Source organism: Frieseomelitta varia, unplaced genomic scaffold (genome assembly GCF_011392965.1).
Source record: "Frieseomelitta varia isolate USP_RPSP 00005682 unplaced genomic scaffold, Fvar_1.2 scaffold_909, whole genome shotgun sequence".
Taxonomy (NCBI): domain Eukaryota; kingdom Metazoa; phylum Arthropoda; class Insecta; order Hymenoptera; family Apidae; genus Frieseomelitta; species Frieseomelitta varia.
Genome location: NW_025110711.1, coordinates 742,507 through 759,165, shown reverse-complemented (window position 1 = coordinate 759,165; position 16,659 = coordinate 742,507). Strand labels below are relative to the sequence as shown.

General features: G+C 39.0%; 1 protein-coding gene across 3 annotated transcripts in view; it reads left to right on the top strand.

Moving 5' to 3' along the window:
• Positions 1 to 16,659, top strand: part of LOC122537448 (cilia- and flagella-associated protein 298) — a 99,320-nt gene that overhangs the window by 63,530 nt on the left and 19,131 nt on the right. For 2 of the 3 annotated variants that reach the window (XM_043670608.1, XM_043670607.1), the window contains exons 2-4: positions 4,853 to 5,179; positions 14,054 to 14,341; positions 16,123 to 16,316. The exons of the other annotated variant lie outside the window; for it this stretch is intronic. In XM_043670608.1, the coding sequence (XP_043526543.1) occupies positions 4,975 to 5,179; positions 14,054 to 14,341; positions 16,123 to 16,316 (687 nt within the window). In that variant the 5' untranslated portion in view covers positions 4,853 to 4,974. The remainder of the gene's footprint in view (positions 1 to 4,852; positions 5,180 to 14,053; positions 14,342 to 16,122; positions 16,317 to 16,659) is intronic. 3 annotated transcript variants of the gene reach the window in all.

Below are 16,659 nucleotides of genomic sequence, written 5' to 3'. Positions count from 1 at the left end.
TTCTTTTGAACTCGTTGGTACGACGTCACTGGATAGAAATGATTACGAGGTAATGAACTTATCATTTATTTTGTAACTGGGTTACATTTAAATAGTTACTTAAAACTGAGAAAATGTTGCAATTTTGGGACGAAATATTCTCGACGTGCGTGGCACTTTATTCCAGCTCGACGAATCCGGAATGAGTGAATGTGTACTGATACTTAACGAAACAGGAGAAGTTCCTCAACCCATTTGCATCACGACTCTACCTATGCTGCTACGTTGAGATATCAACGGCATTCGACTGACATATAAATGAAGATCGCCGATCGCGGAATAGTCCGCGCTTGGTGATAGATGTCGATCGCCATGTGCGGAATATTCCGCTTACGGATGCAAATGGGTTAATTCGTTTTCACCTGCACATGTTTCGGGGTGAAAAAATTAAAATCGAATTAGAAATCTGAAACAAAGTAGAGCCAGAGTGCTCGCGTACGTTTCGGCTCGATGAAAAGAGCTCGATGAATGGGAGGGCTTCGCTCGCGCGTGAATGCTTCTTTTATCGTTTAAATCGTATTCAGCGGAGATGCTTCTAAATTTGCGGTACTTGACAAGTTTCAGTGTCAAGGGAACGTTGAAATAACGACGCGTTCGCGGTAATAAGCGTTGCGGTTGAAAGGCAAAAAGTTGTAGGAGATCTAAATATAGGCAAAGATTCTCTTTCCCCTCTGTAGGAGGGCGGTATAAAAGTGGGCAAAAATGTAAAACGACAAAGGACACCCGGTGAGGATGATCTCGCATAAAATTCTCCTTTGAGCTCTCTCTTTCTCTCTCTCTCTTTCTCTCTCTCTCTCTCTGACGTAACTCGCCGGTACGAGGCACGTCGAGTCAATAAAGGAACACAGAGCACTTTGTGGCCGTGAAATCTAGTTTCTTTGCATCGTGGCCCGAAAAAGCGATTACCAACAGTATCGTGGCGACCTAAAATTCTCCTACGTTCCTCTCTTACTTGTAATTTCAACGCAACGACGGAACAGAGCTCAGAAATTAATTAAACGGCGTGCAAGTGACGAAACATCTCGACGAAGCGTCTCGAATTTTTAGAAGGTCTCGTTTCTTCACGTGCAAATTCAGTAATTTCAGAAATTATATTTCGTTCATATGTGTCGTGTGACGAAACAAAAAAACTCACGAGTAAAAACTTTCGTCCCTCTCGGCAATTGCCCGATTAATCCACGCTAGAGTTCAAGACAATTACATAACTTCGTGAAACGAGACCCTGGAACTTGCTCGCGCCATGCGTTCGATGTATCGCGAGTTTCTCGAACGAGGACCGTCTGCAAGTGCCGGCAGAGATAATGCTGGCGGTCTATTCAACCGCGAGCAAAGCAGACGAGAGACAGAAGCAACGCGATGCGAGGCTCGCCGCTAAGTTTTATCTCCGTAAAGCCGGCGCTCCGTAAATCAGGGCAATCCAATAAAACAAATCCGTAGTTTGCGGCCTAAAGTGCGCGGAAGCAGACGGGTGCAGTTGAAGTTCCGTTTACGAGTCTATCCGCGGAGGCAGACGCGGAGAAAGAGAGAGTCAGGAGGAGAATGTACGACACAGATCGTGTGTTTGATGATGTTCGCCGGATTTATTCATCCTCTTGCGCTGGAATTTAAGTATATTTAAATGTAACCCAGGCAAAACAAATAAATTCATTACTTCTCAATTTCATCTGGTAATATCATACCGACGAGTTCGAAAAGAAAGCGGCGAATTATTGTATACGGTTCGGTCACTCGTTATGGTCCGCAATCAGTTGCCAATTGGTTAACCTCTTGCGCTGGAATGACGTGTTAATCTTTTGTCCCAAAATTGCGATATTTTCTCAGTTTTAAATACATTTAGGTATAACCCAGGCAAAACAAATAGTAAATTTATTACTTCACAATAATTTCTATCCAGTGATATCATACCGACGAGTTCGAAAGAAAAAGAAAGCGACAAATTACTGTATACGGTCACTCGTTATGGTCCGCAATCAGTTGCCAGTGCAAGTGGTTAACTTGCGCTGGAATGACATATCACGCATGTCGAGAATTTTTTGCCCGAAATTTGGCAACATTTTCTCCGTTTTAAGTATATTTAAATGTAACCCCGGCAAAACAAATGATAAGTTTATTACTTCTTAATCATCGAATTATTGTGTACGGTTCGGTCACTCGTTATGGTCCGCGAACCAGTTGCCAGCGCAAGAAGTTAAGACGAGTTTGCGCGATATGGAACGTTCGTCGAAGGGCATTAAGGGCAGGCTACGCCCGCCACCGGAAGTTTGCTGTTACGCGAATCTCTCGGAATCCAATGAACGGCAGCCAATGTCTCTCGATCTCCGGAAGCGCGAGACACGACACGAAGGTTTCTTTCTCGTTGCGGGGAAAGTTCGAAGCAGGTTAGAAAATTGCAGATCACGCAGGCCACTTTTTCTTCCACAAAGCGGAAGTTGATTGTCGAGTCGAACGACTCGATTATTTGTCGAATCATTTTTTGGATTAAAGATAGGGTTGTTAGGGATATATTCTTCTAGTAGAAGCAGTATTTCATTAAATTTCATTAAATGCTGCCTCCAGTGACGTTTCGTCCTCTTGAAGTAAAATTTAAATAATTCGACTTGGCAAATTGATTGAAACGGGATTTCACTGAGAGAGAGCTTGCCTTAGTGACATTATTAGTGACATTACAAGTTCATGATACATCGTTATACTGAAACAATGCTGTGACATTACGCGTAATATATCACGTATTTTAACATTACAACGTTATAACAATGATTATTATACATGATTATACATTACGACATTGCCACATAAATAACGATTGTGCAATTATATGATGTTACATCATTATATATTGCACAAATAAGGTTGCAACATAAATGACGACACACGCTCAACAATCTAAATTCTTGATTCTCGAAAAGATTCTCTCTCTCTCTCTCTCTCTCTCTCTCTCGGAAATCATATTGCGAATAAAATATCCCACTCTCCGCGATACAATACTTTCTTAGCTTTGAATCAAACAGTACAATCCGCTTATTTATTTCCACATGTTGGCGAAAGCAAAAAGTTCGTACAATCGAAGCGAGGAGTTTATATTTTCTCTCTCTCTCTCTCTCTCTCTGTCTCTCTCTCTCTCTCTCTCTCATAGTTTTCTCGTTGTAATCCAGTCGGTGAAAGAGTGGTTGAACTTTGTCGTCGCGCTGGCAAACTTCTCGAAAAAGACGATGCAACGCCTGATAGATGGAATACCGTAAAAGTTTCGAGCGTGACGGGATCCAAAATAGAATTATTCGCCGGCTCTATTACAGGCAGATGGAAATGGGAGGCTCGTAGCTCGTAGCGCATCGCATCGCTGCTTCGTTGTTATGGTAATTTCTTGCGTCTAACGTTTGCGAAATTGGCATATACCAATTTTGTATAAATGGATAGGTGGGCGAACGATAGTTGGAGATCCGAATAGCTGAAGTTCCGCCTTATTTGCAGGATAACAAAGGTCTCTGTCGCTCGAGAAAGTTCATTTCGATCTGTGCTTACGTTTGGTTGCCCTTTGTTACGTCGTTTCTCAAAACGTTTATCACGATTAGACGCAAAAACATTGTTAAATGTATCTTCCGTTGCTTTAGAAATTAACTTGTCTATCCTTAATGTGTTAATTCTACGCGAATCTTGGAATCTTGTCAATGATTAATGATAACAACTTTAACAATCTTAAAATTTCTTATCGTTGTTCTACTTTTCTTTTTTTAATGCAGCTATGGACAACATTATACTTTGAAATATATAAATGAACAAAGTTTTACGAGATCTGTGATTTATCGAATCCAAATTTTTCTTAAACGGCACATCGACACCGGTGACACGGGTCACAGAAACAAACTTGTAAAAAGCGCGAAGTTACAGCAGACATTACTTTAGAATCCTCGAAGAAGAAACTTAGACGACGCCTTCGGGAGGCCTCTTACGACACTTTGCTTTCATGTCTCGACGTCTATTATTCAAAAGTAGTTAACGGATCCACTAGAATTCAAAAGTTTGAAACGAAATGAGTTTGAATTATCGTTCGTTAAACCATTAAAATTCTATAATAATCTTCAGCTAATTACGACTAGGAAAAAGGTTAGAAATATCATCTCACTCAGACGTTATCTCCTTGCGCTGGCAACTGGTTCGCGGACCATAACGAATGACCGTAAACAGTAATTTGTCGTTTTCTTTTTCTTTCGAACTCGTTGGTATGATATCACTGGATAGAAATTATTGTGAAGTAATAAATTTACTATTTGTTTTGCCTGGATTATACTTAAATATACTTGAAACTGAGAAAATATTGCAATTTTGGGACAAAAGATTCTCGACGTGCGTGACACGTCATTCCAGCGCAAGAGGTTAACCAATTGGCAACTGATTGCGGACCATAACGAGTGACCGAACCGTATACAATAATTCGCCGCTTTCTTTTTGAACTCGTCGGTATGATATTACCAGATGAAATTGAGAAGTAATAAATTTATTATTTGTTTTGCCTGGGTTACATTTAAATATGCCTGAAACTGGAAAAATGTTGCAATTTGGGACAAAAAGTTCTCGACGTGCGTGGCACGTCATTCCAGCGAAAGAGGTTAGAACTCGGAAGTAGTCGTAGTGGAGAAGGCTCGAAGTAACTCCCCCTCTGACGAAAAATAGTAATTCAGTCGACCACAAGAACCCTCGAGGTTGTTTGCTCGAAACAACAAGCTCGGCTCTAAATCTATAAGCGGCCAGAGAAGAAGCTCGATCTCTCGAAATGCGATACAGAGAGAAAAGTGTGAAACCGGAGACAAATCCGCAGATCGTTTCGCCTCATCGACGTCGAACGTGACGACGGGCAGCGAGCACGCCGAGGACGACGACGACGACGACGACGTCAACTAGGTGCATCCCTGAAACGAGCACTGCCGTTTGTTCTCCGAGATGGCGGAGGAAAAGGAGAAGCAGACGTTCCTGCAGAAGCTGCTGTTCTACACAACAGCGTTCTTCATCCTCCTCAGCACCTTCAGCCTCTTTGCCTTCCTCTTCTTGGTCCCCTTCGTCATCGACCCCGCCTTCACCACCATCTTCATGCAGTTCGACACTCGGCCAGCCGAGTGCGTCACCATCGACGTTGAGTCCAGGCGAGGTGAACAATCGGCACCCCATTCGTCAAATTCTATTCGTCCGATTCGGTATTCGCTTTCGTTGTGTCGTTGCATGCAAAACCTCCCACCCTCTACCACTTTTTCTCTCTTAGAGGTATATATCGCTCTGTCTCTTCCTGGAACGATCGATTTTTTGAATTTGATCCTGAATTCCGGCATCAGCTGTCTCGAATACGTCGAATCGGTTTTGTCTGTTGAAGCTGGAGTACTCGTAGTCCTCGAGTACATTTTCCTCTTTCGAAAATAAATAAATTTAGCAGAGACTGTGTGACACACGGGCTACGCGTTGATTGATTATCGATTTAAGATCGAAATTGTTGTTGGCAATTTCCTGTTAGTCGCATACAAAGTTTCGCAGTTAGCTGTTAATATTGGACGTAGACTCGAGTTTCGTTGTGATGCGTGTTCTGTGAAGGTTAATTTAAGTTTTCAAACTAGGTGACTCTTAGTTTATCATACCAAGAGTAATTCTTTAAATATAAATTCGTTTTTTGTTTCGTTTAATAATTGTCGATTCGTCGTGATTCTTTCAGAGAAATAAATAGCCAGAGAAATCTTTAGAAATAATTGAATTAGATTAATTTTTAAAATTTCTTGTCGGTGTTCTTCAGCTCCGTTGACTCTAAATTGAATTATTTAAACATTTCCTTGTTTCTCTTTCTATAGCTTTTTGTTTCTTTTTTCAACGAGATTCGTAGTCGTAATTAACATTACTCCATTGATATAATTAAATCGATTCTTATCGTGGTTGTGCTTCATTCGTTTTGAAGTTAATAATTTCTCCTCCATCTATTTCATACGTTTCTTCCTCTCGGCCTCTTTGATCTACACAAAGCAACGCCTGTGATGACACGAAACGTGTTCTTCTCTGTACTCGTTACTTTTCCATCCTCTCGTATTTTCTCGATAATTCCTCGTCTATGTGATGGTGTGAGTCACACATTGCCATATGTGTGTGTGTTGTATATTAAACAGTAAATGAGTATTCGGTATATATTTGCATCAAGGATGCACGGTTAGTTGATACAGAGTATTAAGAAAAGTATATTTCACATTTCGCAGAAATATTTGTAAAAGCAGAGTTTGAAGGGTAGATAGAAATCTGAGATATTTTATTGTCTGTAATATTTATAAATATTGTTAAGTGATATCTAAATATTTAATAATTTATGAATATCCAAAAAATATTTTCTTGATATTAAGAAGAAAAGACCTTTTCGTTTGACACTTGGTCTTGTGTACAAACGTGTCATTTCGATCGGATATTTCAGTGTCTACAGTTTAGAAAATATTTAAAACGATATTATTTTAAAATATTATTACGTAAAATAACAAAGTGGAAACTTCCTTTTTTTAGGAAGTTTCTTTCATCGATCAGAATTATACCAAGTTCAAAGCAGAATGTAATATAAAGGACGTGATTAATATATTTAAAAGGTCAATCTTTTACGACGCCTCATGAAAAATGCAACCATCGAATGACACACGTCAAAAACTCGACGTAACTTCTCAATCTTGTTCGAAACGTTCGATTAACATTCGATTGTCCGATTAATTGATAACGCCGCTCGATAAATTAATTAACTAAAACATTTCTTAAACGATCCGATGGAATCGGCGGCAATTGTAAATTCGTAACAAATGATATTGCAAATCAAGAACGGAGTAACAGAGTTGACAATTAATTTCCAAATAAACCAACGTCGAGCGTTATAATTGGAAACCGAATATCTCTCTAATTGACAAGTCGTAATCAGCCTTTTAAAACGCAAAATGAGCTTCGCCTCTGTTCAAAGTGTTTCGATTGAAACTGTCTCGCGACAGTGTATCCTCGTGAATTCAGAGTTGGCGTTGGTTTAAAATAGAAATTCCGCGTAATTTTTTTCGTTCTAATCGCAGAGAAGACGGGACACACGCGTGAAAGAAACAGCAGGATATATAAATCGATTCGTTCCAATTCACGAAATAGGGTCACCGTCGGAATATACGATTTGCATGAATGATTGAGAAAACTATTTCCAGCCGAGACGAGCGCTGTTTTGATGGACGGTCGTTCGACGGTTCGCACGATGAATTTAATATTACATATCGAAGCCGTGGATACGAAGACAATGACATTTAATTTAATATTCAAACGTCCAGATTCGTCCAGATTCGCTGCTCGGAGACCTTTGTCTTTCGTCAATTATTTAAAAAAAGAAGGATGAAAATATACAGGGACATTTTCCGAAACGGCGTCGTGACGTTCGACTCACGCATCGTATCTTCTGTCAACCACTTACGCTGGCAACTGACTGCGGACCATAACGAGCGACCGGACCGTTATACAATAATTCGTCGCTTTCTTTTTCTTTCGAACTCGCCGGTATGACGTCACTGGATAGAAATTATTGTGAAGTAATAAATTTATTATTTATTTTGCCTGTGTTATACTTAAATATACTTGAAACTGAGAAAATATTGCAATTTCGGGGACACAAAGCTCTCGACGTGCGTGGCAAGAGGTTAAAGAAGCAAATTCCACTAAAAAGGACGCGTTTCGTTTCGTTTCAACGGGATACTGAGCCGTTGAAAAGTATGTATTTTTTATTACGAAAGAGTGCCAAATTAGAATATCCTTCTGGCAAATTCTTTCCATGAAAATTTTTTTCATACTCGATTCTCTCGTTCCGATCAGCGAAAATCTTTGTTATCCAGCTGAATAAAATTGCGTCCCTCGAAAAAAAATTTGCCTCTTATAGTCGTATCATCGTTTCTCGAAGATAACTTTTAATTTCGACTAAAATCTGTTTTGAAAACTTGAAAAATTGAATCGCTTGGATATTCGATATGTAAATTTATCCGCTAAATGTTTTTTTTTTTTTACAACGTCACCGGAAAGTATCATGAAAATACGAGAAATCTCGCGCGATAGTGAAAACACGCAAGACAATTGATTCGCCAGCGAATTGAACCGCGAAAATCCGCAAGAATGTATTTATGTTTGTACTCTAATATCGTCCCGACTCGTCTCGTCTGTTCTTCACGAGAACCTCCGACGATACACACGTGCACCCCCGTAAAACATGAAATACACACCCCCGGAGTTATGCTCACTCCGTTCATATGCATCTCTGACAAATGGTTATCGCGGCGCTATTTATGCAACGCGATACCCATCGATGCCGCTACTACGGAACGATTATTCATTTCGATTACGAGCGCTTGATATCGCGAGCAACACGTTCAACTACATACGCGTAGTACTCTCGTAACCGCGTAAGCGTGTTGCTTTTACACGTGGTAGCTTATCGATTTATTCGCTTGATTTAAAAAGAAAAAAGAGAAAAGAAAAAAAAACGTAAAGAACAAATAATAACGAGGATGTTAAAGGCACTCGAGAGAGGAAAGAAAAATAATTCATCGGACGAGAATTTACATAAAACATACATATGTTTTATGTAACGATAGAAACCATCGGGAAAATTACGATCGCGTGTTGCATGGTAACGAGAAGCGACGACGCATTAATATTATTTCAGTGGCAGGGTAAGGGAAAAAAGGTATCGACGTTCCTCGCGTCCTCGTTTAAATTCAACCAGAAACGAGGGTCTGGCTTCCGTCGATATTTCCAGCGGACGTTGTGGTGTTGATTTCGTTGATGGAAACGAGACTTAAATAGAAGGGGTTAAAACAAGAGGGAGAAAGAGTCGATAGAACGGGAGAGCTTTGTGGACTGTGAAAACGATTGAGCCGCGTGTCGATCAATTTTTCGAATGCCACGAAAAGAAAACAACCACGCGACAATCATAATCCATCTGGACAGTGTTTCCTTCGCATCGTATTGATTTTCACCGGGAAATTATATTATACGGGAATCTATTTTTATTATTTTATTTTATTTTTTATTTTTTTATTTTTATTTTTTTTTTTTCTTTTTGCCCCCGGAAGAATAGAAAATATTCGTGCAAAAGTTTCGACGCCTCTCTGAATAATTCGTTGGACGTTCGCAAGTATCCTCGTATCGATTGCTCGGCCTTAATATTTCATCGTTGCAAAATACGCGATCGATTGTTGCTATATTACGCATTCACGGTTCGGGGAAACATTCGTCCCTGTCCATCCGGATATTTTTTAAATATCCGGAATTTAAATATTAATGCAACGAACGTGTATAAAAAATCTAAATCGTGTAGTACCATTCGCGATTGATTAAAGTCGATTGTATATAATTCTCCGGTATCGTTAGCCCGTTAAATTGAATAATCGTCGATTGAGGTGTCCATAGAAAATTGATAACTTTATTGACAATAAAATTATACTTTACAATTTACAACCGGGAATATTTTAACATGTCGCAATATTTTATTAACGTAGATACAGAATATTAACCTTCAGAATTCGAACTTACTTTTCATTTCAATCGAATTACTTTCCATTTCTTGAAAATTCTCTTCTGAGCCTCTCTTCTGATCTTCTTTCACTTTTTTTTTTAGAGAATCAACGGTACACGTACTTCTCTGGTAACACGTTACAAAACACACACACACACACACACACAGAGTTTTTTTTTCAAAAATTAAATAATATAATAGAAGAAACGTTCGTACGATTGCATTTAGAAATTGGAAAAAAGAAATTGTTCGGAGGATTATTTCGCAGTTGCAAAGCACACATAAATAGACGCGTGAAGCAGCAGACGTCAGAGTACTCGATGGTTGGAGAATGCCAGTGGCCTACGGCCGCTGGCATTCGACAGAGGACCTGAAGTGTAAGCACAAGGGTGACGAAAGAGGGAACACTACTGGCAGTAGGCGTAGGGGTTCGGATTGCTCGGGACCGGCTCGAATGCTGTGAACACAAAGACACCAGTTGCGTCGATCTTAGCCTCGTCTCCGTCTAGTGCCTCTTTAGCGACGCTGTTACGTCGATATATCGATAACGTCGGCGCTTCCAATTTGCAGGCCTATTTTATCAGGTAAATGCGAACGTGCTCGCATAATTTCGCAGCGATGCCGTCTAGACGCGTTAATTAGAGAGCAGCGGGGAAATCGTATGTACTCGTTTCCCTCCGCAGAGTGAAAAATCTCAACCCTCGATTCCGACGCGTAGCGACGAGGAGGGCTTCGAGCTCTAAGAAAGTAACGGTTTGCTCGAAATTTTGCTCCTCAAGACGGCAACATTTCTGCACGACAATTGTTAATTTCTGATCTTGGATTTTTATTTAATCGTCGAGCAATATAAGTAGAATTTTTTTAAATATTTCACTTCTCTTGTCGATTGTCAGTAATCGTTCTCGATAAAGGAAACTAGATAATTAGTGAACACGGTTCTAAAATTCAGGGAATCAGACTGTAGACCTGAAATCCTGATTGAAACGTATATCGTGTAAACACGATTTAGACGTACACGATCTACGAAATGTAGTACACTGCAGTTTCGAAGTTAGTTAATAACATATTTTCAGAATTACCTATCTACGAGATTTACAATTCTCGATAATTCAATAGAATGAGCGAAATGTGAAATACGAAACGCAGATAGAAATTAGAAGTGCAATTGCGTTGGATTAAAGTTTTACCAGGTCGGGCAAATTTGCTTGAAGTTCATAGTCCAGGCATTTAGAACGTATTGTTCCACTTTTCGAGTGTATATACACCGAATGCAATTTCCAATTGTCCCGAAGCTGATGTGTGTATGCGAATGTTTCTGTGGATACTATATGTCATCATCGTTGGTTACAGTCGCATATTCCATTAATATTCCATTAATCGTCGTGGTTTCCACCCTTTCTCTCTCTCTCTCTCTCTCTCTCTCTCTCTCTCTCTCTCTCTCTCTCTTTCTCTCTAGATGTCTCTAATGCACCTTTCGTCTTCTCGTAAATTTCTATTGTTTCCATGAATTTGTCGTCTCTGAATTTGACTATCTACAAGTTTTCTGTCTGGTATCAATTTTATGTAATTATGGATGTGTCTGTATATATATATATACACGAAGTCCTTGAACATGCACTTATTATCCGTTTATTGAAAAAATTTATTCCATTTATATACCAATTATATTAAAATTTATTCCATTTATATACCATTATATACCATATTTATATACCAATAAAAGTTGAACCAACTGACATGTTCAACAGAATGAAATTTACAGTTATTAGAAATTCTAATTGAAATCAAATTGTTTATTCGAAATTGAAAATCAATTACAATACGATTGTTTACAATTGTTTCTTATTTAATTTCGCTCTATACTGTTCGGTAATTTTAACGTTCGAACGTTGTACATCAATTTTTCAACAGGGTAACATGTCGAATCACTGAGTTTCGTTAAGTGCCCCTTCAAAGGCTTAATTCCCAAGGTGATAATATTGTTCGTTCGGCGCAAATACTTCGAATGCAATTGAACAAGTGACAGCGACAACTACCGCCAAGATTATTACACGTGGCTGATGCCTGGTAATAGGATTTCAGCGAGAACACGAACTCGAGGGGGCGAATTTGCGCAGGGAAGAAAATGCACCAAGTTAGATTATGTTCGTCTCTGTGCGGGAAACAACCTCGCAACTACGGTTAATTAACCATTCGAGTTATCACCGCGACGTATTTCCGTAATTTCTGCGTCACGTAACCTCGCGAATGGCTCTACCCGATGAATGACAGGCCTCTTCAATTTCAATTTCAATTTCAATCTGAAAATTCGTTTGAAATTCCAGTCTAAAATCTAAAAATATTTTATTCGGTTGGAAATTTCCGTTCTCCTTATCTGAGGTTATTGCTTTAGATTTCTGTAAATCGTCGGCTTTTGAGTCGGTGATTAACCTAACCTGAATCTGATCTGACTTCGTGAGAATGAAAAAAGAAAAAAAACAAAAAAAAATGAACGGTAACTCCGGAGATTGGACGTTATCCAAAAGTATGACCCGGTACGTCAACTACATCATTGCTGAAGTTTCCCTTCGCGAAAGTTTCGAGAAGGAAGACGAGGTCAGGGCAAGGATTTCGTAACCTGCCTCAGGGACCACGTCGAGAACTTTTGCTACGGTTTTCATGTTCTCGAGAATCTCGAGAAAGTCATTGTGCATTTTTCTTCCCTAACCAACTTCGTTTCTTCCCCTCCTCCCTCCCCTTGTCTTTCGACTCTTTCTCTCTCTCCCTCTCTCTCTCTATCTATCTATCTATCTATCTATCTATCTATCTATCTCTTTCTCTTTCGATTTGTTCCATCTATTCTTGAGGTTCTGTCACACTTGCCCCGTCTGTGTCTTCTGACTGTCGTCGTTTTCGTTTATGTCTGGATATATATATATATATATATCTTCGTATCACGCGGATGCACGTCGAAAAATTGTATGCGTTTCACTACACGTCTACAGCGTTTTTATTAATACGAATTACGTGTGTTCTATGTTCTATGTAGTTTGCCGTTTCCTTTTCCTGTTCACTTACAAATGAAATGTATTTCCTTCGTACTAAAGGTTAAATTGCAAGTTTGTCGATTAAACCACTGGCGAACTGATTGCGGACCATAACGAGTGACCGAACCGTACACAATAATTCTTTTTGAACTCGACGGTATTACGATATCACTGGATAGAAATTATTGAGAAGTAATAAATTTATTATTTGTTTTGCCTGTGTGTTCGATTATACTGAAATATATTTAAAACTGAGAAAATATTGCAATTTTGGGACGAAAAATTCTCTGTGACACGTCATTCCAACGCAAGAGGTTAAATATCGCGAGAAGAATTAGAATCTTTGCTTTTTTTTTTTTTTGTTTCAATTACTTTATTACCTGTTGTCAATTTATAGTTTGATTCGAGTATTCAAACATCCAGTTTCTCAACGTTTATTTAATGAACACGATCAACATGTATTGTATGTGCGTATTAACTGTAACCAAACGTATAATCAAATCCAGTGCTCCTTCGAGCCTTGCTAATTGAGTAATTAAACGCCATCAATCGTGCCAATTACCTTTAATCTTTCAATTTATTTCATAAATTTATACGATCAAATGATCTAAAACAACGTACGCGTAACAGGAACAAACAGCAAACTGCATACAACACGACGATTCGCACGTAATCAATGTTCAAACGTCTATCACCTCAAATATGAATACTTTCACAAGCTTTTCAAATTTCACTTTGATGTCTGAAAAATTCTTCGATCTTCGATTCCACTTATCTCCATGGATTTTCACACAAATTGCATCAATTTAAGATACTCTCTCTCTCTCTCTCTCTCTCTCTCTCTCTCTCTCTCTCTCTCTCTCTCTCTCTCTCTCTCTCTCTCTCTCTCTCTCTCTCTCTCTCTCTCTCTCTCTCTCTTTCTCGTAAGAGGTACACAAAATTTTTCGAATCGAGACTTCTAAATGAGAATTACTTTCTTGAGGAAGATCCCAAAGATACACACGTCTCGTCAGCATTGCAGCTTTCTCTGAAGATTACGATTAATCGCAACCTCAGTGGTGCGAAAGAATAAATAAATAATGTGAGCAAAATTCGAATTTTGTTTGAGAAAGTTATTACTCGGACATATAAATTTGAATTTGTTGCTCCAAGCTTGAAGCAAGGATATTTGTACCATGTATTTTGATAAATTCTCTATTAATACTCTGTTAATTACTCTATTGATTAATGTTACGCTACGTGGCTGCAGTGCTAACTAAATCTCGAAAGTAATTTCCTCAAGATCTCACGTTTAGGGGCTTCGATTCTAAACGACTCGTATCACTTTTTTCGGCGTGCACCGATCTCTCTGTCGTGTTGGCCGTCCACGGTTTTCTTCGTACTCTGGCGTAAACCCCCGTAAACCCCGTTCGTCTTCAATCAACGAAAGTCCATGAACGATCCAATTCGAGTCCAGGTACGAGCAACTGCTCATGGACATCCTGTAGAGAGGGTTGCACCAAGGAGCTGTACGATTGCACGCAAATACGCGTCAACTACAAGCTACCGACTAATACGTCCGAGGATAGCGATGGACAGGGTGAGGGAGGCGGAGCGGTAGGAGGTGTCGAGGATGACGAAGACAGCACGACGATGGGAAAACCGCGTTACGAGCGTTCACTCCGGGAGTACGATTACGTCGAGGACCTTGACGAGGACTTCGCCGAGGACGACGATGCTGGACTGCCGAAACCCTTCCCTACAGGTACAGAGCGACGTGCTCTGCCGTTTACATCTTCACTATTACTCGTTAATGCGACGATATAACGGTTATTATATCAACTCAACATGGGGTGGCCACTGAAAAACCGAAGGCTTTGGAAAAGTCATTTTCAATCTTTTCTTATTTTCTCTTTTTTTGCAGGTTATACTGAAAGAAATCCACTAATTATATTTCGAAATGAAATAACAAAAAATTAAAAAGTCAGTTTCAATATTTTCTATTTTCTTCGTTTGTAGGTTATAGAAAAAAATACTGAAAAAATTCACTAACTATATTTCCAAATGAAATAATAAAAAATTAAAACATCAGTTTCAATCTTTTTTATTTTCATTGTTTGTAGGTTATAGAAAAAAATACTGAAAAAAATTCACTAACTATATTTCCAAATAAAATAATAAAAAATTAAAACATCAATTTCAATCTTTTTTTATCTTTTTTGTTTGCAGGTTATACTGAAAAAAATCCACCAACTATATTTCCAAATGAAATAATAAAAAATTAAAACATCAGTTTCAATCTTTTTTATTTTCTTTGTTTGTAGGTTATAGAAAAAAATACTGAAAAATATCCACTCACTATATTTCCAAATGAAATAATAAAAAATTAAAAAGTCAGTTTCAATCTTTTTTATTTTCTTTATTTGTAGGTTATAGAAAAAAATACTGAAGAAAATCCACTAACTATATTTCCAAATAAAATAATAAAAAATTAAAAAAACATGTGTTTGCAAAAGTTATTTTTGTTTTATGTCATTCAGTCTTTCATTGACCACCCTATACATACAAGGAACAAACGTACGTTTCTTGGACGATCGGTTTAACAATTAAAAGGCCGGAAATTCATATCACGCCGAAGGTTAAACAGGAAAATCTACCGTTTGGTGGAAACGTGACGGTGCTTTGAACGTTATAAAAACGTGATCGATTTGTATCGCACTCTTGATGTAATATTTGGTCTTCTTCTATATGGGAATTGTTGAAAATTTTATTTCTTTGTACTCTCACGCGAGGGTTTGTCAAATCTTTTCAATTTTATCAAGTAATAAGTAGATCAGATCGGTTCTATTCTCTAATTTTAATTTCACAATTCGTAATTGGCAGCATCAATTTAAATTTACGGTCGAATAGTTTTTCATTTGATTAGAATTTCACGTATTTTGCTACCAAATGTATTTGTCTACCAAAAAAAAAAAAAAAATTTAACTTCTCCATACTTTGATCATTGCACTATCTGTACGAAATCTATCTTCAATACGTCGAGTCGTCGTTTGGCCCGACTCGCGTTCCAAACTGACAGTGAAAAACTGTTATTCTCAACGGTAATAAAACAACAATTTCGCACGGCGACGTGGAAATTCGACCTAGTTCCGAAATGCCAGAAATGGTACGCGCCTCGTGGAAGCATGTCACAAAAGACCCGAGCAACAAATTAAGGGTCGGGCGCGCTGCAACGCGTTGAAGCGGACCAACCAGCCACCGTGCGACACGTTCCACTAACGAAACGGCAAAATTCATTATCGTTCGAGCCGGCGAAAACTCTCAAACTCTCGAACGTCAGCGGCCACATTGTCAACAGCTTCTCTGAGAGAGAAAAATACTTTCTACTAACAATGTGTCCACTTTCACCCTCCATTCTCTCCCGTTTGTCACCGTACATACTTATTTCTCTCTCTCTCTCTCTCTCCCTCTCTGACGGGAGAATGTCTGTCGACTGATTTCGTTCGGTCGAGACGACTGGCGATGATAACAAGGCGAAGTTCGCAGGGCTCATGGGCAACGACTCCGAGTGGTACTTCACCGGGGCCAAGCTGTTCCCCAACGTAAAAGGCTGTGGATACCCTCCAATGCTGAATTGCAGTATTTTCTACCGGCAGTACGCCAACATAGGGCAGAACTTTAGCTGTTACTACTCGAAAGTGGACCCCGGGATAGTCATCAGCGACCTCGACATGTGGCAGGTCTCTACGATTGTCTATTCTTTCGTACTGTATGTGTTTCGTGTGTGTTGAGTGCGGCTAGACTATTATATGGGAGATTATTATATATCCTATGACGCGTGCAAAGATAAGTCGAAAATCTGCGATTTGATCATTTCAACCGTCTGAGAATTCGACGTCGCGACGTTTGTCGAGTGCGCATTGAAAATTGATTAACAACACTTGGAGAGAAATTGGATTTTAACGAAGGACAGGCAGATTTGTGTGTTTCACTCTCGATTTGCATATTTTTTTATATTTTTACTATATTCGCGAGTGGAATAACGTCTTGCCAACTTGCATCCAGTCGGGAATTTGCCAAATT